General features: G+C 37.0%; 2 protein-coding genes across 4 annotated transcripts in view; both read right to left on the bottom strand.

The window, feature by feature from the left end:
- Window positions 1–36: 36 nt before the first annotated feature.
- On the bottom strand, window positions 37–22,108 carry LOC134746168 (transmembrane protein 120 homolog). Of its 3 annotated transcripts, none has more exons than XM_063680475.1 (8): window positions 21,931–22,108; window positions 21,231–21,349; window positions 14,106–14,279; window positions 12,627–12,719; window positions 11,664–11,881; window positions 10,437–10,660; window positions 8,696–8,785; window positions 37–251 (listed from the first exon to the last, which is right to left on the bottom strand). In XM_063680475.1, exons 1-8 carry the CDS (start codon window positions 21,991–21,993, stop codon window positions 207–209), a joined length of 1,026 nt encoding a protein of 341 aa, XP_063536545.1. In that variant the 5' UTR covers window positions 21,994–22,108; the 3' UTR covers window positions 37–206. The 3 variants fall into 3 exon arrangements, with proteins under 3 accessions (XP_063536545.1, XP_063536544.1, XP_063536546.1); XM_063680474.1 differs by lacking the exon at window positions 8,696–8,785 and adding an exon at window positions 3,742–3,894 and having other exon boundaries at window positions 21,931–22,107; XM_063680476.1 differs by lacking the exon at window positions 8,696–8,785 and having other exon boundaries at window positions 21,931–22,107.
- Window positions 22,109–23,274: 1,166 nt separating this feature from the next.
- The window catches only part of LOC134746193 (lissencephaly-1 homolog), a 38,356-nt gene continuing 35,702 nt past the window's right edge, over window positions 23,275–25,928 (bottom strand). The window contains exon 10 of the mRNA XM_063680520.1: window positions 23,275–25,892. Coding sequence (XP_063536590.1) covers window positions 25,819–25,892 — 74 coding nt within the window. The 3' untranslated portion in view covers window positions 23,275–25,818. The remainder of the gene's footprint in view (window positions 25,893–25,928) is intronic.

Here is a 25,928-nt window from a genome sequence, read left to right as displayed (position 1 = left end):
TCATTTGCTCCTGACATGGGAAATAAAATCACACAAAATATTGAATATAATTGTATTTACATCATAAAGATATTATTATATATAATTATAACAGCATCTTTATATAATATCAATCACCATGATAATATGAAAATATAAATTGTTATCATTGTTCTTAATATAAAAGATATACTTAGTAGCTCCTGTAAATAATCTCAGTTAAGGTCTCAATCTGTCTTTTGTTCCGTTTTATTCGGTCGCCACTTTTGTTCCTGTAATTAACGAAAACAAATGATTGTTATGGTGATATAGACGCCGACGGTAGTTAGGGATACAAACAAAACACTGCAGAACATGTGCCAATCCCAAACAATGTTTGTATGTACCTACTTCTTTATATGTATAAAATGGATGGATGGGATGCTTATCCCAATAGGTTTAAAATAATGTACTCATCACTCAAAACTAGGAACAAAACATTTGTAACCTTCGATTTTATAATTATGAACCAATAGGAAATTTGTTTAGCAGGTTATACAAGAGGGGGAGGCAGGGTTTAAGTTTTTCTAGAGTAGGTATTGTACAAGTTATACACCATGTTTGTTTGAACTCTGTTAATTTTAAGGGTGCATTCCCAAGCTTAAATTAAGTTAATTTCTCAAAGACATCGATATTCTAATTAACTCCATTTTGACGATAATTAATCATCTATTTTTATCTGATAAGGGGGATAAGGTCCGAGGTACGAGCGTGTACACTTAACTTTACATATTGATTAGTGTTTAGTACGAGTTCATTCATTTCATGCATTCATTCATGTTCATGCATTTGTTGCGTTTGCAAGTAAGTACTATACTTCGTTTTTTTAGCATTAGAAAAATGGTTAACAATCTTGACGTGTCCTTTTATTGAAAAGTAAGTCGCAGCAAATATCAATATGTAACAATTATATATACCTATAGGGACCGTGCGCGTTGTGCTGTCTGCAATCTTGTGGCCTAAATCGGAAACATAAACATGTACATTGCTAAAGCAAGTGCTGCCATCTACCGTTCTCGTACGTTTTCTTGGGCATAGTAGGTTCTGCCATCTTGTGGGCTACATCGGATACATAAACTTCACATTTACACCTCGCGCCAAAAATCTGACGGCTCCTGTGCTACCCCTTATAGTTCATACGCTCCCTATATGATCATTTACATTCTTTTACTTTCATAAATAATAATTCAGCCTATATACGTCACACTGCTCGGCACAGGCCTCCTCTCATGCGCGAGAGGGTTTGGGCTATAGTCCCCACGCTAGCCTAATGCGGATTGGGGACTTCACATACAGTCTTGAATTTCTTCGCAGATGCAGGTTTCCCCACGATGTTTTCCTTCACCGAAAAGCCAGTGGTAAATATCAAATTATATTTCGTACATAAGTTCCGAAAAACTCATTGGTACGAGCCAGGATTTGAACCCGCAAAGTTGAAATAGTTAAAATAATAGTTACTATTTTTTTAAAGCGTTTTTCAAAAAAAAAGAAACGTAAAGATTGTTTACCATTTTTCTTATGCTAAAACAACGAGGTACATCTCGGACAATCGATCGAAATGACATTGTTAATTAATACAATAATTACATTGATTTTAAATTGTTTAGTTGAGTTAAATATAATGCCCGCCGTTTTACAACAACGCTATGCAGCATTTAATATCTTTTTATATAAAAAAATTCAAATTTACGAATATTAAACTAAGCCATTTAGTTTCCTTAAATGTACTAAGCCATACCCCGAAGTTAAGCCTCTAGTTCATGCCAAAGAGAATAGATAGTATGGTTATTGTCATTCCACTACGTCACGCACATACGAGTGAAAAAAAATTCACACTGGAACGTGACGTAATGGAATGGACATCTTTTTTAATGCCAGGATGGAGAATAATATCGATTCTGAGTACAATGAGCCCAAGAATGTCCTGATTTGAAAGAATCGGGTTTTCAATACATTTTAGAAAATGCTCTTGTACAGGAATATTTTTGGCACGTTTTACGACAGAAACCGTTAGACGGATTTGAAGCATGCATACCGAGGTTTATAAAGTCATTGATTTTATTACATGTGTAAACCGTAAGATAAATAAGTTTCGAATTTTACAGCTGGTTTAGATGGCGCTGCAGGTACGCTTCTGTACATTATTCCAATAGCCAGGGGTTGTAAAAAGTTGATATTTGTCAATTCAGCTACCACAAAACATTGCGCCGTATAACGCCATCTTCTTCAGCTGTTTCCATAGACTACACATCGTAAACAATTTGTGTTTTTTTATATAACTGTCTATGTTACCATTACTACATTCATTTTACTCAGTGCGAGGAGTACCTACGTGCTATTTTTTTTTTGGTTTACAAAGTTCAAACTCCAGTAACTTTGTGCATTCCAAGTATTCTGCATTTTTAAAATAAATGACCTCATAACATGAAACAAAATAAAACATGCCAACACCCTACACACCATAAGCGTCTGAAATCTCAAACCAAGATTTTTTTAGATATTTACTTACCTAACAATTAGTCCAATACCAGGAATTCTTAAAATTTTGATATATCCGATTTGAAAATGCGGAACAAAAAACAGACATGTATTTCGGATTTAGAAATAAATAAATAAATATTTTTAATACAACCGATGCCATAAAAGCTCATCTGGTATTTTAAATTCTATTAGATATTAGAGTAAAACAACACCAAAGCAACCCCTTTTAATGTAGCCACTGATTATTATGGTTCGACAATCACAAACGAGAGACAATCCACCTAAAAGACGTTCCCAATGAATGCATAACCCAGTTCTGTATATTGGTCTGGTATGTAGGTAATATAGTGCTCTGAGACTTGAGTTGTGATAAAATATCATCTTCCATTGACAAAATCATGGCAGTGTCTTACGTAAGCGAAAAGCGAACAACTTGCGATGGCGAAGCGAAGCGGGGCGGCGGGCCCACGGCGTTCGCGTTCGGAACGAGATCGCCAGTGGCGGATTAGCCACGTGGCAAATATAGCAAATATCACGGGCCCCGCGCACCTGCGCATTGTGGCCGTAAAAAACCCAAGTTTCACTTCACTTCTAAAACAAACAATCTAAAACAATCCATGGGCCCCATGATAGAATTTGCTACATGCCCTGCGCTGGCTTAATCCGGTACTGGAGATCGCCCACGTAGGACACTTCTATAGGTATCAAAGGATTGATTCACCCCGCGCCGCATCGCTTCGCTTCGCGTACGCGTCTTATTCGCCTACGTAGTACTAGTACGCTGCGTTAGACACCGAGATCCCTTGGCGCTTGCATTTGCAAGAATTACCTACATCACATTTGATGCCCTTCATTTTTAAAGCTAGTCTGTTATTTCTCTAAGAACCTCGTTCCAGTGCATTAATTAGCTATCAATCGTTATATAGTTCTATATACAAATATAGGTACATATAAGGTGAATAGATTTGTAGCGTTTTGGTTTTAATTTTCCATCTAGCAAATTTTATATTTAAATTACATCGACTATAGGTACCTACCTACCTGCCTACCTGTAATCGGCTGATGCATGTTTGATCTAAGAAGCCATTTGCTTTCTAGTTTTTTTACCACGATTTTTCCATGTCTGATGATAGGCTATTCCAACTCTATTCAGCCTCACAGGCAGAAAGGCACTATTGTAATGATATGAAAGTATATTTATGATATGATCAAGTGTAGGTAATTGTATGGCGTATGACATACCAATATGGCAAGCTCATTGGACAGGCGGTATGCGATCGCGCGAAGTCTGTACCGCAGTTTCAAGCCGCTCTTAGTTTTCTTCCGCATAGTAAGCAGAATTGTGTACATGTTGCCAGAGTGCAACACTAGAAACATGGCCGCTAGGTAAGGCACCTGCCGAACGTCGCAAACATAAATAAATCATAATACAAGCATACAACTGAAAACAAATTTATTACATAACATCGAAAAGATATACAAATTAAGGAATCAAAAATATTAAATTAATGATAATTTTTACATAAGATTAAAACATTTGTGTTAGGTACTCGTTGTTTTGTATATTGTACGCCATAAACAATCGGCTCCTATTCTTTGATGGATAATCTGCTATTGGCTAATATACATATATGGGGCATTTTCTATGAACAGGGACCTTATTGTCGATGGCGCTTACGCCGCACAGCGTCGCGCGGCATTGTATTTATATCGGAGCATCGTTTATAATGGCGTAAGCGCCATCGACAATAAGGTCCCTTTTTATAGAAAACACCACATATGATGTACATTTAATAAGTCTTGATACAGCAAGTGGTATGTAGGCAAATAAAACAAAATGTTTGTTAAAGTTGAGATTAACAAAGTAAGTACACTAAATTAAATAATTTAACTTAATAATCATACATTAACTTATACTACCTAATTTCGTATATTTATTAGTTGTCGACTAACCCGGCGATGACAGTGAATATACAATTAGGTTCCGTAAAACAAAACCACACACCTAACCAAAATTTACCAACTATGGTCCAAAAATAACTTGAATATCTTACTTTACTTTAGGTGAGATTATTATTTGAATGAACTGATTCTAACGCATCGTCTTACGTAATGGAACAACTCGCGAACGCGAAGCGGCGCGGCGGGCCCACGGTGCGGCGTTCGAGTTCGCCCACGTAGGACGCTTCTATAGGTATCAAAGGATTGATTCACCCCGCGCCGCATCGCTTCGCTTCGCGTTCGCGTGTTGTTCGCCTAAGTAGTACGCTGCGTAAGGCTAAATATTTTGCTAATGAGAGAACAAACTCAGAAAAAACCGAATAGAACATTGGTATGGATACTTAATAATTACATATTGAACATGTGGACTGTAGTTGTAGTATTGGACTATACTTGGGTGGTTTTACGGTTTTACTAATAGTGAATCTTTTTAAACTATTAAAATTAAACGACAGACGACAATAAGTATGTACTCCTTGAATTTTTGTGCTGCCCACAGTGCTTTTAATATAAAATATCAATATCATCTACCACATGCAACAAATAAATAAAACCATTCATGCAAATTTCAATGACAGACATTCTACAAATACATAAATTAAATACTTCCACATCATTCCATCTATCTAAAAAATTTTGGCACGAATATATTCGATGTTACAAATCAGATCTATTAGTCCATAGTAGGTATTCGTACATAAACCGTCAGGTTAGTGACGGAAGTTTTCACAACCAAAAATATTTTTGTATTATCGAAATGCAGGGATTTGATGTGCGCTAAAATCTTGTTAATCTATTACCATTGTTTACACGTAAAACAGATATTAATAAAATTATTTTATTTAGTTTTGTACAAACAATACTTTATTTTACACGCACGCTAAAATAAACATAGGTAGATTAGGTAAGTCATGCTAACAATTTGGCAGAGGCTAAAAATAAATGCGATGCATTACAGTATGCTATGAAGTTCAACGATTAAAATAAGTACTACATTATCATCACTTATTAATGAAAATAACTATTTTGATTATTTCCAAATCCAAATATATACAAAGCGCGTCAAAGGCATGACTCGTATAATTCGGGACTAGACAGGATTCTTATTATATGTATCTAAAAAATGAATCCAACTATTTTTATAATTTAGGCCTCGTAGGCATTTAGAGACATCCACAACTCAACTCAATACGTACCGCACGCTTGTTAGATGCAAAACAATATAACATTACAATCTATATAGCATCTGTTTCTGTCACAGAGTTGGAAGGGCAAAGGTAGAGTCACTGTACAAGTGTGATTTGAAAACACGCCGAAATCGAACGCTGTCATGGAGTCACAGTTGTGTCTTTTAAGACGAAAGGGGACGACCGCTTTTCCATAGAAACGAAGTCCTCATTTTCCTCTCTGGATACTAACATTAATAGCAAATATTTTACAGCTATGGGCTAACGATGTACAAATGAAAATTAGACATGTTTTCGTGATTTTTTTTCTATCAAGCTATCTTTAACTTTTTAAGGTTTTGATTAGTCTGCCCTTGCAAATAATGTCAATTGCCCTTGAGCACTTGTGTATAACGTGTACGTACGAACATCTTGCTATTTCAGTCAGTCTCAGTACTAAAAGTACTGAGGTTGACTGAAGTAGCGTAACAAATACGAACGTTTCCGAGAAAATGCGATGGAAAACTAATATGCACTACATCTGTACCTCTGTCTATCTGTCAACCCAGTGGTTTCAGTAGATTATTTAGTTGTTATAATTAACAACAACATGTTCAAATGTTATACTCGTACTTATGCTAACTGACCACCGTTTTGCATTCGCATTCGTAGTAATTGGTACACGGTCCGAAATAGATTTCACCTATATTTTGATTTAGTGATCTAAAAGTTATACATATACATCAAGTCCCTCCAAGTGTCGCTAAACATTTTCTAAATAACAAGTTAATTACCATAAGCAAAACGTAGCTAGGGGAAATGGGTATTTGGGTAATTACCTAAAGTCGGCCAACCCTCTCACAAAACTCAGCTATAGTCATTTTATTTGTAGCTGGCCCCGAACGGCTTATCCTTTGTCTATTGTTAAGTAAAACCGCACGTGCTACGACCTGCATAAAAAATGGTTCGGTCAGTAACCGGTTATTGAATCACAACTCCTATGGAAATTGCAATAAGATTCAAAATGAAGAAATGGAAAAATAATTTGCTATTTCTTGTGTGGTCCCTCTACGGTTACTGAGTGCCGGCGAGTCGAACGCTACAGAACCAGAAGAACGCTACAATATAAAAGGATAAGCCGTTCGGGGCCAGCTACTAATCGAACAACTATACAGATGTAGTTAACAATCCTTTGCCATCGTATTTTCTCGGAAACGTTCGGATTTGTCATGCTACTTTAGTCAACCACAGTCAGTACGTTTTGTAGGTACTGAGACTGACTGAAATAGCATAACACGTTTGTGCGTTTCCGTGAAAAAACGATGGTAAAGGATTATTCTACATCTGTATCCCAATATTATCGAGGGTGGCCCACCTTTTATGGCAGGTTACCATACTTGTATAAACTATAATCACAAAATAAAATACAGTTAAACATTCATTTAAGCATTATCTACTTATTCTATAAGTATTGGTGAAGTCCTTATTTTATTTGTGTAAGTTTTCACATTGATACTACTTCCTTAAAATCCACAACGCTACACAAATGTAAGATTTTTTTAAAGAGATTTACATCAGTTTAGAAAAACTATTCTTAACTTTAGTCATTTTATAGAATATGAAAAATAAATTTATATTTGTGTAGTGTTGTACATTAGGTTATTCACTACATAGGGTTGGTCCGCACGACTATTCTAAATTGTCTAGTCACCTTGCCACTCAAATTCGTTTAATATCCGTTCCATTGATGACACTTTAGCACCGTCATAACGATTATTTTTATTATTTTAGCTCACGATGCTAATTGGCAAATGTATTCCGAATATTAAGTAGCAATATAATAGAATGTAGGAATTTTCATATAATCAATGGCGTTGCTGTAGTATCATCAAAGACAAAAGAACTATCGTAGACGTATACAGTAGAAGTTTTCATAATCCAGTTAACACATTGTGGGCTATGTAAATTGTAAATTGACGGTTGTGAGCGTGATACTACTTTTGGGTGGATCAAATATTTCTTGTTGTTATTTTATCTCGTCAACCAGGATACAATAGTAGGAAAGTTTGTTAGAAAAAATGTTATACTACGAACATACGTAGATGGAACACTTATGATACAAAAATATACAATTATGTATTTGCTTAATTAAAATACCATAAAAACAGGTATTTAAGAGCGACCCAGGAGTCGTAACCATGGCGACGAGTGGCTAGGAAACGTTGATTCACCCATTTAACCTCTTGGACGCCAATGACGAATATATCGGCACCGCAGGTCCAGCACCAGACGGATTAATCGGTCATAGACCACAGAGCAACATAGACCTACGTGCATGTGCGTAAAGTTCAATTTCAGTTTTGACACTTCGGTGACGTGGCGTCCGACTTCCGAATGACAGCTCTTGCGTTTGACACGGCGTCGAAAAGGTTAATTTTTGCTACGAGTGTAGGTAGTCATAACATTACTCTTCTGAATATCCAAACCCGTACGTTTACGATAGTTTAAGTATCGGTATCGGACCTTACGCGGTTATCACACTGATGCGGATTCGCAGTGCGTGAGCGAGACAGCTCTATACGCACGCACATTCGCAGATATATCGGAGCGGCGGAGGTGCTCAAAATTATCTGAACACGCACTCTCACGCCTTGACAATAGGGACCGTGCTCGTTGCAGGGTCTGCCATCTTGTATTGTGGCCTGAATCGGAAACATAAATTGTACATTGACATTTCACACCAAAGCAACTGCTGCCCTCTACAGTTCACATACGTTTTTTATGCAGTGTATGGTCTGCCACCTTGTGGCCTACATTAGAAGCTTAAACTTGACATTTACACTTCGCGCCAATAAACGGAGGGCTCCTGTGTTGCTCCCACAATTCATGCACGTTCACTATAGAAGCGTGTTCAGATATTTGCGAGTACCTGGCGACTATATATCCGCATCCAATGTGAAAACCGCCTTACAGAGTGACACTGTCTCTGTCTAACATACGTGCTGGAAGCTTCACTGGTCTGCGTATACCTGCTCGTTGAACTTCTGCGGAATGACGAGCAGCATGGTGGCCGTGTTGCCGATGCCCGTCAGCAGGAACGACATACTTAACGCTGGGACCTGTTGCCGGTTCGGTCGGAAATATGCTTTATATTTAGGGTGATAGGGTGTAATTGACATGAAGTGATTAGATTGTTTAACCTCAATAAAGGTTTAGGTTACGTACGTAAAAAATGCTAAAGTTTTTAGTTGTGACTTATATCGCCTAAATCCGGGTTCGAAGTAGTTTTGGGCTATTTAAGTCACGACCAATGTGGCGAAAACTGAAATGTAATGCATTTGTTTAACCAATGTTTTTAGTTTTTACAAACGAAAGATCAAGCAAATTCTGAGTATGACACAACTATTAAAAATGATAAAACTGTCATTGTTTTAAAGATTTAAGAATTTCAACTCTACGGACCGTAAGAGATTTAACACTTTTGTGTAATATAAATTGAAGATATAACCACTAAAAATGTTATTGTCACTTAATTTAAGAAGAATTGCGCTTAAAGTGTTATGTCAATACACGACGTAGGTATACTTGTGTGCGCTGCGTGGCATCTTACGGTCAGACACCTGAACATATTGCTCTAATTAAATCCGACCTTTATTGAGACCAATCATCTACAATTTAATGCAACATTATGGAATCAGCATGGTAAATATGGGAGTAATTGTAATTCACATAATAGATGTAAGGAAAAAAGGTTTATAGCTAGCATAACCAGCCGCGTCACGTTATCCTTATTAGGTAATGAAGTAAATTCTCAGCTTTTGGTACTAACTGAAACACTCTCAACTAACAAATCCTGGACTTTACATCTTTGCGATAAGGTTTATAAATTGTCATTTAAGAGTGCGGAACTGTGGAAGATTGTAATAAAGTTTAAACAAGAAACGTGGCAATAAAAGGTAGCCTAAGAGCATACACACATCTCTTTCCTATCTACACGCAGCTTATTTGACAATAGAATTTGGTACCACAAAACGTACGGAGCCATACAGCGATACAAAATGAATATATTCCAGAATATGTTCAGTACTACATTATATATATTCACGTCTTAGTATATTCCTTTATTTCCTTTGTCTATGCTAAGAAAATCAGTACATTTTGTGCGTATATAGCGTATCCGCACGTAGCTCCGGTGTGCGAGCGGCACGCTATATCCGTGTCTCACATATCGGAGCGACATGCGAACCCGTATCAGTGTGATAAGCCCTCACGCAGTTTACAGAAAGAGATAAGAGTAATAGCTACTTTTAACTGCCACAATTAGCCTCATGCATGAAGTTTATATTTGAACGAAATATGTTTTATTCGGATGTTTGTTACCGTTATATCATGTTACAAATGCATTTCCGTTTTTAAATTACCATTTAATTACTTAAAATTATAAATAAAAAGTACAATAATTTGCCCGCGAAAAGCTAGTGAGCGAAACGCCACGTGACGTCACGCGTTCGACAGATTAGTGTTATTAGTAGCAAACGTCAGTTGGGCCGCCCAACGTGTGACGTCATCACGCTCTGTCGAATTCGCGCCAAAAATTATGAGCGTTTCAACCGCTCAAAAATTTTCAACATTTTAAATATTTTTTAATAAAATAATGTTAAGGTTTACAAAAGTATTTTTATCAGTTCCGGTGTTTCAACGATATAAATTATGAATCCAAAAATAAAAATAAATTCATGCATGGAGCTAATTCTTCTCGACCGAACATACCTGCCAAGTGGCCTCAGGGTGGTAGCTCAGCTGGTACAGATTATAAGCAATGTATAGCTGAAACACGTAGCCGCCGAACAGGAAGGGTAGCAGGTAGGACAGGCCGCGCCACATCCACGAGTGGAAGCCTTCGATGGTGATGTCCATGTTGTGCCGCGCGCCCAGCGCCTTCAGGCGGTACAGCACGCCGCTCTGGTAGCGGAACTGCATGTATTGGACAACACCTGCGAGAGAGATGGAATTTTATGATGTAGTTTAATTCAGTGAAAAGAAAAACAGCAATCTACCACGATACACCGAAATAGTACATTATGTGTTAAGGGCGGTAAACAAGAATTTACGAACGAGTGTGAATTAAAGCCCGAATCCGTAGGCGAGGGTTTAATTAACACGAATTCGCAATTCCTGTACCGCCCGTGGTACACACAATGTTTTTCATCACATTTGTGAGGAAAAAAGGGGAAATAAATAAAACTTCTGCCTAATTTCGTACGTACATTACAAATTACAACCCTAGGTAGAAATTTAGGAGTTACCGGATCGTCTACGAGCAATGTGATAAAAAGACGCGATTCCTCAAAATTAAACTTTCACGATTTTTACACGTTGCCTATACTAAAACGGGACTTTAGCTAATAGATAGATAGATAGATAGATAGATAAAACGTTTATTTGGATGCTGCAAAACACACAATTTTAGTGTAAAGTACAAACCAAGTACAAGTCTAATCTACTCCGGGACCAACAGGCGCATGATGGATGGCGTTATCCACATGATAGAATAAGCGTCGCTTTAAACACAGTACGACTGAAAGAGACAGTCACTGCCATTATCAAGGTGTCACGTAGACAAGAGAGACCATCATAATACTTGAAGGATATGTCGCTTTCGAAAAGACGAAAATAATATTTAAGCTTAATTATACGCGATTAAGTCTTCGAAGTTAGTCAGATTCTCTGTTATTTAACATTAGGATCACTATAAAGCAATGCGAATTGATATTTAACCCTTTGAACGCTTTATGTCATAAACACCAACATCACTCAAACGCCAAGGTCCCGGGCGCAAGGGAGCTAATGTAAACCTTACTCGAAAGTGTGTAGGTTACTTTGACAGCGTCCGCCATAACACCTATAGTTGTCCATGGCGCTATGGGCACGGCTAATAACGACGACTTTAGGTGCTGTTGGCGTTAAAAAAGGTTTCAGGTTTATGTTGAAGCTTACTGATATAGGCGATGAACCACATGAAGGTGTGCCTAAACTCGCTCCAGGGCACGTTCTGCGGCCAGATGAGGAGGATCCCGGCCACCACCGTGGAGATGAAGTGGTGCAGCCGCCACCAGCCCTTGATCCTTGAGCCGTTGACTTTAAGGATGCTCTCGCGAATGGTCAGCGTGCAGTAGTACCAGACCAGGAGGAATATTAGGATCAGTTGGAGTGGCCTGCAAAAATTATTGTGAAAATATGACAGAGATATAATATAAATATGATAGAGATATATTATAACTACACTGCACTAGGTACAGAAAAACCAACCTTAAAATTTCAAGTATAGGCTATCAAGAAACATTAAACAACTGGATGGTGACACAATGATATGTGAGAGCATTACCAAGACAATTTTTTACACTAAGGTGACAATTTTATCATTGTATTGTATGACGTCGACATTATACCTATTAATGTGTATACTTGCTCTTGTTTACTTCTCATTGTATAGAACCATGACTATTTTACAAAGTACATACAGTAGTAAGTGAGTAAATATTCTTTATTGTGCACCATAAATTTAAAAAGATACACAAAGAGAGATACAAGCTTAAGACTAGGTAACAACAGGCGGTCTTATCAGGCAGTCACAGTAAAATATCTGGACTGTGACTCAATATGATGTGTGTTTTTAAAGTGTTAGGTAGATATTTTTGTGCACTATTTATAGTAACAAATATTTTTAATGGCGACTTACACGTGATGGGATATCTCTAATAAGTAGTATAATACTTTGTCCCTACCAAACAATGCCCACTTGTTTTATTGAACCATTGATACACCTATCTAAACAAAGAAAAAAGTAAAAGCATTCACTAGCGGAAATAGTGTTTTCATGTTTTGCCAAGCAAATTATAAAAGGTGTTAAAGAATGTGCACTGAATAAAATTTCATCCAATATATTCGTACACTGCTTACCTGAAGTCGATATAGAGATTTAAAACCGCCAGCACGAATGCGATGACACTGAGAATGAGTTTGAATTTTTCATATTCGTCTTTGTACTTGAACCTGAAAGTAAAACAATATCATGTTATTTCATTCGCAACACAAAATCAATCATGTAGGTACATATGTCCCCTCACACATACTCGACATACTCGTATATAAATTATATAATGTACAGACGAATTTGTTTGTGATTCGTTAACTTTGCATAGGTACTTATTGTGCTAAAATAAAAAACCACTTCTTCTTCATATTTTTCTATGGTTTATCAATATACATATGCGACACGATTATTTGGGCAAATAGGGTGAAGCGAAATGCAGAATTATACATAAATAGGTTAGCGTCTGTGTTTACATAAAAACAATAGTTTTATAAACAATGTCAGCTGGCTCTTTGGACTTTATTTTATTACCTACCTTACTCATAATCTATGTACACGTGCACGTGCGGTGTATAAAACAAAGAATTAAAAACAAAGTCTCTCGCTCATGGCACACGTACGCACCTATTAGTCATAAATTATAAAAAAGAAAGGAAGTTTAAATACCTACTTATAATATGATAGCATAGGGACAAAAACCTCTGTGCGCTCTTACGCCCCTGACAATAAAGTTCACAATAGTTAGTCATATTTATATGGGTTATTGACTCTTCTACACAAAAGTTTGCCGACCCCTATTTTTGATTGTTTGGATATTTTTCAGACACCCATTATAATATTTATAAGGCACAATAATACATCCCCAAGGAAGCGAACGGACAAAAACGTTTTCCACTATACCCGTAAACATGTGATTGAAATGTATACCTACTCAATATTTCCCATGCTTTCTAGCACTAATGGTCTTTGAAACATATGAAAATAGTGAAACTAAAAGCTCCTTGTTGACTACAGAACATTATATAAGGTAGGTATTTATAATAAAACACGTATAAAATTAAGTCTCATGACTTAACGGTCAAGGTGCCTTGCCTACTTATTTATTTATTAGACTGTCGTTCCAAGGTATTTCTTTGGCAGTCTGTTGTAGTGTTTTATAGTTCTTTATTTGGTAATAGTAAGTCAATTTAGTCAATTAATAAGAGAGTGATAAATATTTAAGCAAAGCTTCTTGTACAGTACACAACAACACAACACAACAATATCATGAATCTAGTTGGGCTTGAAACCTGGTAAACTTGGTATAGGCATTTATTTTTATGATGAATGGGGATTGTTTTTGAGTTTTGAGAGTTGTTTATCTTCATAATCAAGTACATATTATATACTGTTGGCTAGAAGGTACCCACAAATCGGTTACTGAAACAGTACACTGATTTGTGCCATTTGTGTAAGATTAATACTAATTTTTGCATTTGTAAACTTTATTGCATAGACGTAAGGTTGCTGCTACATACTACTTTACATATTATATACTACTGTTACATAAATAAAAATATACTCACTTGTCATTTTTGTTAAGAATAGATACATTGACGTTGCCAAGTATGATCCTGAGGTACAGGCCGTTCTGCTTGGGCAGCGTGGTTTCTATCTCATGCAGCATGGCTTTCCTCTTCATCACCTCCTTCTCCAGCGTTGCCACGCGCTCATCTTTTGTCACGCCCTTCTTTTGTAGCCTGTACATAGGGAATTGAATTGGTAAGATATTTGTCGGCGGTTTTACCAGTGAAGCTGGAAACTTGCTTAGTTGTATTCATATTGACGTAAATATCATATCATATCTTTCTTCATGTTATTTTATCATGTTCTTCCTAGCGTTAACACGGCCTTTTGAAACGGAGCCTGGACTGGCCTGGAGTCGCCTCAGCAACCTAATGGCAAGAATTGGGACATGCACTATTTTTTCCAACCCAGAGCCAACTAATTAGCCTTTAGTATCTTTTTAGGCACAGGATAGGAAGGAATGGAAAAAACTGGGGGAGGCCTTTTCCGCACACGCGACATGCAAGTAATAAACCAATAATAATTGTAATTTTATGTAATTGTAAAAAAAGAAGCATGAAACAAAGGCTATTACTATCTTTTTAGGGTTCCGTACCCAAAGGGTAAAAACGGGACCCTATTACTAAGACTCCTCTGTCAGTCTGTCTGTCATCAGGCTGTATCTAATGAACCGTGATAGCTAGACAGTTGAAATTTTCACAGATGATGTATTTCTGTTGCCGCTATAACAACAAGTACTAAAAAGTACGGAACCCACGGTGGGCGAATCCGACTCGCACTCGTTTTATTCCGGGGACTAGTTTTGTATACTAAATCAGTCCCAGAACTGGAAATTCAGTCCCGGGAGCATTCTCTATATTTTTGTATGGAGATTAAAACTTTCTGTTGCCAAAATATAAATTTCCGTGAAATGTTCCAGAAATTCTGAGAACTTGTCTACTTTTAGAATTTTTTCTGCAACTTTATGGTAAACCAAAGACCTATATAACTCCGTACAAGATAAATAAAGTCTAAGGAAAAAACGTGCCTCGGAAATAAATGTTTCTCGGATAGATGGCGCTACCACCTTTGGCCTATTCTCGGCTAGATGGGGTTGACGGTGTCGTTTGATATTTAACAATTTTAACACATATCAGTGAAAGAACGTGGGTCAAAATGATATTATTAAAGTCATAAATACAAATAAGAAAATCATTAATCCATAACAAAACAAAAAAAAGCATTTATTACGTTAAATAGTACAACATAAAACATAAAACTACATACATACACACATACATGCATATTTATACATATATAATTAAAATTAGTTTTATACTCAATAGGTAGTTACTTAAAATCAGAGGTTCCAGATTGGGTTTCTGTTTAAAAAAATACAGGAGTTTTAAATTAATTAATTAAACGTATGGCAAACAAGATTCAAGTCACTTAAAATATTAGAAAGTCATAATCATAAAGAATTGTAATGCATTATTTGTTTGAAATTATCATGAACAACTAATAAGCCTAAATTATCACTGATATCTGATTAGTTTTTAATAACGGACTTTACGCTGAAGGGATTAAGGCTACCTGAAGCAAACTTTATTTAACAAGTTTATTTTATTTGTACATGCATAATTGAAAATATAGTTCCATGGATGTTTTCGTTTAACAAATATTGAGTCACAATTTAATATTTTTCACCACACCATATGGTAAAAGCTCTCTTGATTGTTCAAAAACTGATAAGAAAGTTGCTTTTTATTCACATGTGAGGAAAAATATTCAAACGCAAATTTTGAGTTGTTTCCTTATGTTTATGGGTAAAATTAAATTTTAAATAATGATTTTGAATGTATAATGTTTAATAACATTCATTTTGAATCAATTTGATTTGCTCTGGTTTTGTGTTTCACTCGGTGGCAAAATTTGTTTAACCCTCGTGCCTTGAAACCCTCGCAACGCTTAAGTTTCCATTTTTCGAACCACTCGGTACGCTCGTGGTTCAATTTTGGAATCTTTCGCTTGCCCGAGCAAGCACAATATCAATATTAGCACGAGAGGTAAAACAACAGCTTTTCCCCATTGTAAAACAAATAACTATATCCATTTATTGTCCATACCAAGGTTTATTATACTCTCAATATGATAACAAATGTTTTACCGTATAGCCGTAAGCACTTATCTTTCACCTGATAAACAAATTGAGGATTAGTGCCCACTAACAAAGTACCTACTAAGTGTTACTACTGATAATGATAACACAAAATGTGATAACTAATGTGTACTTGAATAAAATTTGTATCAGGTTTAATGATAGCTATTATATAAGTTACATATTTACTTATAATCAACTAGCTTATGTCCGCAATTTTGTCTCTGGAGAATGATGATTTCCATGATAAAACTGCCCTATGTCCCTTCCACAATGATACATGATGAAGCAATTCTTTACACAATCTATACATAAAATTGCTTTAAAATGTAATGTATTACTACACTGACGCGTTGATAGTATCATCGTCTATCGTCGGCAAGATCATCGTGCAAGCATCCACATGATCGCCTGTACAACGTAACTATCCGGCGATTCCCTTGATTCCCTTTGATGCGTGCCCAAAAAACCGACAACTCACGGGTCGCAGGCGATGATAGACGATGACTGGCGTGGATGCCGAGTATGCTTCTACACCAGGGGTCACCAAATAGCGGACCGCGGTCCGCATCCGGAATGTCGACCTATTTTATTTTTTTGCTTATTTAATAAACTCAAGGTGAAACGGACCGCGATGATCATTTTATTTTAAGAACCGGACCCCTGAGGAAACTAAAGGTGACCCCAGTTCTACACTATCGTGCCCGCCAGTTATCGTCTATCATCGCCGATAGTGTAGAGGAGCCATTAAAATAGAAAAGAGAAATTACTGTATCACCAATCAGCATGGCAAGGATAAGAACAATAACTACAAGGCCCAGACGGAGATGGCGGGACGACTTAGACACCATCAGTAACTGGCCGGAAAAAGCACAACAACAAGGAGTTGTGGAGATCAAGGGGAGAGGCGTTCGTAGGCTTAAGAAAAAAAAAGAAAAAACTAATATATATATAAAAAATTCTATGAGGATGTCAAGTTGTGCACAAAAGGGAATAGAGAAAAGAGCAATCTATTAAAACTCCGCTGTCCATCCGTCTGTCACCAGGTTGTATCTCATGAACCGTGATAGCTAGACAGTTGAAATTTTCACAGATGATGTATTTCTGTTGCCGCTATAATAACAAATACTAAAAACAGAATTTTTTTTTTTTTTTTTTTTTTTTTTATTAGCCAATTTTGGTGTCCCACTGCTGGGCAAAGGCCTCCCCTCGTTTTCTCCACTCGACCCTGTCATCGCCATTTTCCCACCATTTGGGGTAGAATGCGTCCAAGTCGTCCCGCCATCTCCTTTTTGGTCTGCCTGAACCCCGGCCTGCACCGTCTATGGTGCTCCGTGGGTCCCACTCAGTAACCATTTTGGCCCATCTTTCCGGGTGCATGCGACAGACATGTCCCGCCCAGTCCCACTTAAGCTTAGCGGTCTTGACGCCTACATCTGCAACTCTAGTTCTGGAGCGTAGTTCCGTGTTTCTGATTCGATCAGTTCTACGAACACCTAATATACTACGCTCCATAGCTCGCTGGCAAACCTTGAGTTTCGATTTTAGGGCCTCAGTTAATGACCAAGTTTGTGCACCGTAAGTTAGGATGGGCAGGATGCACATGTCAAGGAGTTTGCGCTTAAGACACAAGGGAAGGTCACCCTTCATTAGCGCTTTCATGGACCAGAAGCTCTTCCAGGCGTTCTCGATACGTCTATCGATTTCGATAGACCGCCTGTTCTCGAAGGATGCTATCTGGCCCAAGTAAACGTACTCGTCGACATATTGTATATCCTGCCCATCTACTACTATGCTATGTTTAGCTTGATTGGTCATCAACTGAGTTTTCGCTCTATTCATTGTAAGTCCAACCTCAAGGCTCGCCGTGCTGAGGTCTTGCAGCATTTGTTGCAGATGTGATGACGTGTGGGAGAAGAGGACTATGTCGTCAGCAAAGCGCAGGTTTGTTAACCTCTTGCCGCCAACTTCAATGCCCATCGTCTCCCATGAGACCGCCAGCTTTTGAAATATCTCTTGGAGACAACTGGTGAACAATTTTGGAGATAGCGGGTCGCCCTGTTTGACGCCTTTCGCTATGCTGAATACGGGACCGGGTGCGTGCAATTTAATGCTAGCTGTGCTATTATTGTAAATAGTTCCAACGAGCTCAACATATGCCGGATCTATACCTTGATTCTGCATGGCGGAAAATATAGCGGAATGTTTGACGCTGTCGAATGCTTTGCTATAATCAACAAAAGCAAGGTACAGAGGGACACTGAACTCGTTGGATTTTTCTATTATTTGATTAAGAGTGTGGAGATGGTCAGTGGTGGAGAAGCTAGGTCGAAATCCGGCTTGTTCGGGTGGCTGGTGTTTGTCCAGCAGTGGGGCAATTCTATTTTCTATTATTTTAATAAATAATTTATATAAATGGGATATCAGACTAATGGGACGATAGTTATTTATGTCTGATTTGTCTCCTTTTTTATGCAGAAGTACGATATCGGAATGGCAAAATTTTGTAGGGACCTTGCCAGTGCAAATAATGGAGTTAAATAGTTTTGTTAAATGAGGTAACAAAGTTTTCTTTCCCATCTTTAATGCTTCGGTTGTAACGCCATCTACTCCAGGGCTTTTCAGGTACTTCATGCTCTTGAGAGCGGCGTTTACTTCGGAACCTGTTATAGGGGGAATGTTATTTGGGCTAGAGTTACCGTTTTGTATTGAAAATAAAGAGTCGGAAGAGTATAAAGATTTATAAAATGATGTAGCAATTTCTGTGATTTGGTCCCTGCTACTACATTTTTTCCCATTTTCGTTTCGAAGGCTTGTAATCCACGGTCTTTCTTTATTTATACCTTCTTTTGCCGTTCGGAGAGATGTATGGGTTTTTAAGGCTATTTCGACAAGTCTCGTGTTAAAATTTCGTATATCTCGTCTTATGCTTCTTTTCACTAGTCTGTCTAAAATGTTGTATTGTTTTCTGTCATGTTTAGTATTTTCCCGGTCCTCAATTAACTTTACTGTGTCTTTAGTGAGTTTGTTATTGTTCTTTCTACTTTGTTTTATTTTACTGCTGGCAGTTTTTATACTGGTTATGATGGTATTGTATTGATTTTGTGCATCTTTATCTAAGTTGCCTTTGTCGAGTATATCAAAACTGTTTTTTAATTCTAAGTTAAAGAGATCGTGATTTGATAGCAGTGTGTCTTTATTTAAGCGTTTTATCTTTTTAATAAAAAGCTGTTTGCGATGAAGTTTTATATTGAATTGAATCTTGGCTCGCAGTGGTCTATGGTCGGAACTAAATTTGATCTTGTTTATAGTTGATACATCCTTTATTAGAAATTTATTAGATGTGAGGACATGGTCTATTTCGTTTTTGATGAGCCCATTTGGCGAGACCCAGGTCCAACGTCGCTGTGGTCTTTTAGGAAAGAAGGTATTACTGATACTCATGCTTTGTCCAAAGGCGAATTGAATAAGGCGAGCGCCGCGATCGTTTCTGCTGCCAAGGCCATGTGGTCCAAGTATGTCAGCATTATCCAATTCGGTCCTTACTCCGACTTTAGCGTTGAAATCACCGAGGATCACGGTCCATGTTCCTCGGTTCTCATCGCAAGCTTTGTTCAAGAGATCATAATATTCTTCTACCTCATCATCGCTGTGCGAAGATGTTGGAGCGTATGTCTGAATAAGTGTTAAGGTGTGACTTTCAGATATGCTTAATTTCAACACAGCCACCCTATCGGAATAGCCCAAGAACTCGACAATGTTATCCTTCCACTTCTTTTTGACGAGAAAACCTACCCCGTACAGTCCGCCGGCTGTTCCGAAGTGGTAGAATACATTGTCTTCACGTTCCACGGTTTGTTCGCCCTTTCGTCGAACCTCTGATAGCCCTACAACGTCCCACTTAATCTCTTTCAAGGCGTGTTCCAATTCAATGAGGCGGTCCTCCTTCATCAAAGTGCGGACGTTGTAGGTTAAAACATGAAGCGTCTCGGAGTCCGTTTTTCCTGCATGGGTTGGTAAATTAGTTTTGTGGGAAATCTCCGCCCGGGGATTCTTAGCACCCCTTTTGCCGGGCACTCGGGGCCGTGACGGGGAGTTGTACATCATAAGGGGGATTTGGACCGTTAGCCCACCACGCTGGTCCAGTGCGAGTTGGTGGGTCGCCAGAGCCTCGTTCGTTATTCAGCAGGGTGACCACGAGCAGGGGAGGTTGGCTTGGGGTCCGTAAGATGGAATTTGGACCCCTCACACCCCAAAAACAGAATAAAATAAATATTTAAGTGAGTTAATTTTTTTATCCTGTATAATTTTTACTGCTTTGTGCACAATCAAGAATATTCACATATTTGTTTAGACTTTGAATTGCAGATTGCAAAATTGTGCAAATTTATCTAAGTAAAAACTGGTATGTTAGCTTTACGATATGTAAGGAATCTCATAATGCTTCGGAATGAGATAAGTTATAATTACTGATTGTCATCTCTTGACACCAGCTTGACACTACTACTATTCTCTAATTTAATTTAAAAGGTTTTAACCACAACACTAATGTTAATATTGTTAATGTTGAATAATCAAGAGATTTTTGTCAACAAGCATATACTAGAGTTAAGGGGCCCACTGACTATCAGCCCGCCGGACAATATCGGCCTGTCACTTGTTTGGAACTGTCAAATTCTTGTTCTAACTGACAGGCCGATATTGTCTGGCGGACTGATAGACAGTGGGCCCCTTTAGACCAAGCTAAGTTAGCAGCGATTTGGATTTTGATTTAGCTATGCAAGTGTTATTTTAAATGTCAGACGTCTATGAAATTATGATGTTTAAATAACACTTGCTCAGTCTGGGCTAACAAAATTGGTGCCGACTTAGCTTGGTCTAACTCTATATAGTAATATCTGTCATACCTAAGATACACAATATCTTGTAAGTAACCTATATAGACTCATTACTGTAAATCACTATCATTAGTGATGATAGATCTGACCTTTTGAGCGCTCCTGTGATAACCGACATGCGATATCTCTGGTGGCTCAGTTCCTTCAAGCATGATGCCTGCAGTTCACCTACTTCTTCTAATTTTGCTGCATAATCTTTGTTGACGGACTGAAAATAAAAACACTTGTTTTATGACAATATGAAAATACAAGATTTCTGTGTTATATCATTATAATAATGTAAGCTAAGCTAAGTTTGTTTGTAAGCTAAGTTTATCTTTTAACCTTTCGAGACCCGTCGGCTCTCGAATATGGGTCCGGGTCTCGAAAGGTTAAACCAATTTTTTTATGATAATCTCATAATTTTAATACCAAAGTCAAGGCAGGTTGAAAACAAAATTTTACCCAAGTTCACAACAATGTTTTAACAATTTAGATTCAAGGCAGCCTGACTCCTTTGGTATTGCACGCAAGCATGGTGTTGTGGGTCTAATTTTTCAAAAATATGTAGAGGTCAAAAAGCCTTCAAATATTAATTCTTTATGACGATTTCCACTTAAAGCAAGGATATTACGTATTACTTCAGAATCCGAAATCAATAGTGATTGAAAGTGTTACGGTAAGAACATAACATACCCACTTAAGCCAACAAGCTCCCACAACTTAATGTAATTGCTTTGAAAATTGAAAAGCAAGTCAAACATCCGGAGAGTATGCTATACGATTTATGTTTTCATGTTTTAAACATACCTCTAAACGCTTGTAATCCGTTGCTAGGTCTTCCCATTCTTTCAGACACTCTTCTACATCCATGATTGCACTGTTCAATGAGACTAGGTAATTGATTATTCACATACAATTCGAGAAATTCCGATCAAGCGTTCTATAGGTACCATTCCAACCGCTGATCGAACAGAAATGACGTTTAATTCATTTTGACGTTTCGTGACATAACTAGATTTGTCTATGATATACAAATAGTGATGTGCACCTAATACCCGTTTGAATCGGTAACTAAAACCGTAAAGCCAACATTACGGAAGGTAACACAAAGAGTAGTATAATATATAGGAGAGTAACACTCTTCGAAATTTATCGAGATGTTGGCTATCAGGTTTTTAAATATAAAATCATTTTAAAATATTGTTTTGTAAATACATATATTATGATAGCATACGTACACAACTTACATAGTATCTTCTTAGCAGTTTGTGAAAATAGCAAAAGCGAACTCGAATATGTTTACATAGGAAAAACTGAGCTGAGGATCGAATAAATAAGTGTTGAGAGACAGCCGTCTTGACACCCAGCTCAACCTGCTGGATAGCCTTTTTATTCACTAAAATTCCAGAAACGAAAGCGCACGCTGATATTTACCTTGCTTCTTTTCAGTATATTTAGCTCCTTTTCCTATCTGTTGATTTTTATAAGTCTTACATTTCCTGATACCGAAAGGTTGCCTGGAAGAGATAGCTTTTAAGCGATAAGACCGCCTGTTGTTGTAACCTAGTTTTATTTTTTGTTTTTAATTTCTTTGTTGTTATACTATGTTGCAATGTTATTGTCATTGGTGCAATAAATAATATTTACTTATAAGTTATATTTAGATATATCTGCCTTTACACACACACTAGCGCAAGTCGAAGCGAATAGCGAACACGTGTGTGAAGTTGTAAACGTGAGTAAAAAGCGCGTTCGCTATTCGCACGAGTGTTAAAATGTTGAGTAAGTCTTAGTTTAGACAATGAGGATATAATAAGATAGAGCGGTACTGTCATAGTAAATTTTGTAACCACTTTAAATTCACTGCCATCTATCGACATACTTTAAAACTAAAAATGAAGATTTATAAAAATACGTTAAAATGTATTTAAATATGGATAAATGTTTTTTTTATTTGCTTTAATTATTTTTATATGATTTTGACCCGTTCTTTCACTGTAGAGTAGTTCTTAACTAGTGGCGCCATCTGATCGAGAATCAAATTTTCGTGATTTTCGAGGCACGTTTTTTCCTTAGACTGTATCCATCTATTAGTTTAGATTAGAACTCATATCCGGATTCATACATAGTTTAAAACAATAAGACACAGTATATAATTTAATTGTTTTATTTACACAATATTTAAACCAAATTCTATTACAATTTTGGTAATTATTTTCTATTTATAAATTTAGACAAAATACAGGATTACTGAGTAAATACAAAATTCTCATATATGGTAATAGTAGCCTGCATTGCATACCTACTTCAGTGGTCTCTCTAGGTATCGGAGAATTTTGTATGATGATAATTATTGGTATACATATTTTATTTTTACTGTAAGCATTTATAATAATTATATTCATGTGAGTGCAGATAATTTACTTGATAAATTGTACATAAATGTAGTTTGCAAGCTTCAAATCAATTAAGATGATATCACCATGTATTTACGATGTCACATTGAGTAAGCGAATGGCTACTAAATACGTACCATTATAGCTTAACAACAGGCGCTGTACACCCTCGCATGCTTAATATAATCTCAATGTTTAAGTATAGGTATTTAGCCGGTGACCCAGTACAGTGTTACTGATGTGGGCACTAGGTTTCAAGCACATTTATGGGAGAACCTGTACTGCTGGCGACATACCATTTGCTTCGAAAAACTGAAAGTAACGTGTACGGTACAAACGTCTCAGTTCTTTAGAACAAATGAAGGTCCCTCAAGCCACTGGCTGAAGTTGTCGGATAGATAGTCTAGTATCGCATGACCTTCTACTTGAAGTTATTGAGATGAACCTTAATTTGAATTTTCTTGCATTGATAATAAGGTTGATAATTGTGTGGATTGTTTTGTTAGAACTAGTTCATCTCATATAATTTCAACCGTTATATATCTGAGCCAGGCAATGTACAAGGGCTCCGATAGGCGTCAACACGGTAAAGCGTCTAAAAGTATGACTATACTCACCTACAACTACTACTAATTCCTAGTAAAAATATCGGGTATTCAAACCCATTGAAATCCTCAAAATAGCAATAAATAATAACTATTGTATCAAACTCAATTGAAATAATTAAATATTATCTTTGCATCTAGCTACCTCAATGAGATTGAAATGATAACACGAATTACTAATGCATATCAATATCACACACTTTAAACGTCGTAAGCTCAAATGATTAATTATGGATGATCTAATAGTAACGCGTCGATGTAAGCGATTGCATAGTTTTGAACTAAGTTGTCATCTAGCAATTCTGCGTAAAAAAAACTTTCAAGACAGCATACACTGAAGATTTAATCGTTAATAATAAATAATTAAAACTTTTAAATATAACACTCTAACTTATAGTTAAAGTTTTGAATCGCCAAAACTTAAAATAAGTCCCTACGAAACTGCACATAAAAAGCGCCCACAACAACCAACGGAACACGTATCTAATGTATGAATTTAGTTTCAAATCCCTGGAGACTTCCATTAATGCTGTTGGCACTGGCAGCGAACAAGCACAATGAGAGTGGATCCACCAGAGACTGACACGAAACATATGTACAAAGGCGGCTCACTCCGATCATCCTCCCTGGAGTGGCTGCCTCGGGGAGCCACCATGGTGGAGACGGGCACCCCGGGCACGCATGCAACCAACCATCCAGGACGATTGTCATGAATAATCAACAATATCAAAAATTTTGTAAACTAAACTACCATAAAACAAATCGAGGTACAAATATTTTTCTCTAGAGTGGACACGTAAGAAATTAACTATTAATACCAAATAAAATTTATATCTAAACAAATCTTATGAATAAACCATAACTATAAAATAAAACGTAGAATAATGAAATGTTAAATTATAACACAGCTTTTACTCCTCACTCCGTCGTTCCCGTCGGCCGCATGACAAATGCTACATCCATATTTTGAGTACAATCCTATTGCAAAAATACATACATTACTAAACAACTCACATTTTTAATTTCAATAGGAATATAATAGTCCGTTTTTTCAGATTAGAAATAATATAACAACAAAAGTAGTGGTAATTTTTTCCCCCAAAATTAAATCTATGTACCGCAATATTAGATATCATAGGAACCCTAGATTTCGGAAGAAAAAGTTAATTACCACAATTGAGGTTAGAAAATATCTAATCTTAAAAAAACGGGGGTATAGTGTTTATGTTTTGAGGTATTTGTTCTACATAGTTTGTTGGTTTGATATCTTCGCCACTTTACTCGCCACTACAAATATTTACTACTATCATATTGAGTATCAACGTAGTGTGATGTAGCTATTTTTGCAACTGATTTTACATGGATTTCTGCTTATCACTTGGGAGATACCGAATTCACTTAAAACTACTATGAGCCATTATAATTGAATGGAATGTGAGAATCCAAAGTTTACAGTAAAGAGGATCTGATGAAGAGTTTAAGAGGGGACATAGCATCGTCAACGTTCGAGAACGCTCCACAATGAGCCGAAGGAAGAAACATTATCAATAAATTATCAAAACTATTTCTCCGTTCTAAAATGATTTAACCATTAAAATCGCAAATACACATTGCTCTCATTGCGGCTATTTAATGTGAAAAAATAATGATAAAGATATCATCGGTGAGTTAAAGTTACTAAAATGGCAACGCTCCTAGCGACACTCCCAAACTTTGACGGTTTGATCGACGCTGCCCGATATCACGTATGGCAAGCTCCTGTGGAAATCTGGAACAAAAAATATCGTTTAGCACTAGATTGAAA

The sequence above is a fragment of the Cydia strobilella genome, chromosome 12 (assembly GCF_947568885.1).
Source record: "Cydia strobilella chromosome 12, ilCydStro3.1, whole genome shotgun sequence".
NCBI classification, from domain to species: domain Eukaryota; kingdom Metazoa; phylum Arthropoda; class Insecta; order Lepidoptera; family Tortricidae; genus Cydia; species Cydia strobilella.
The sequence above is the reverse complement of the archived record's forward strand: the minus strand, read 5'-3'. Positions and strand labels throughout refer to the sequence as shown.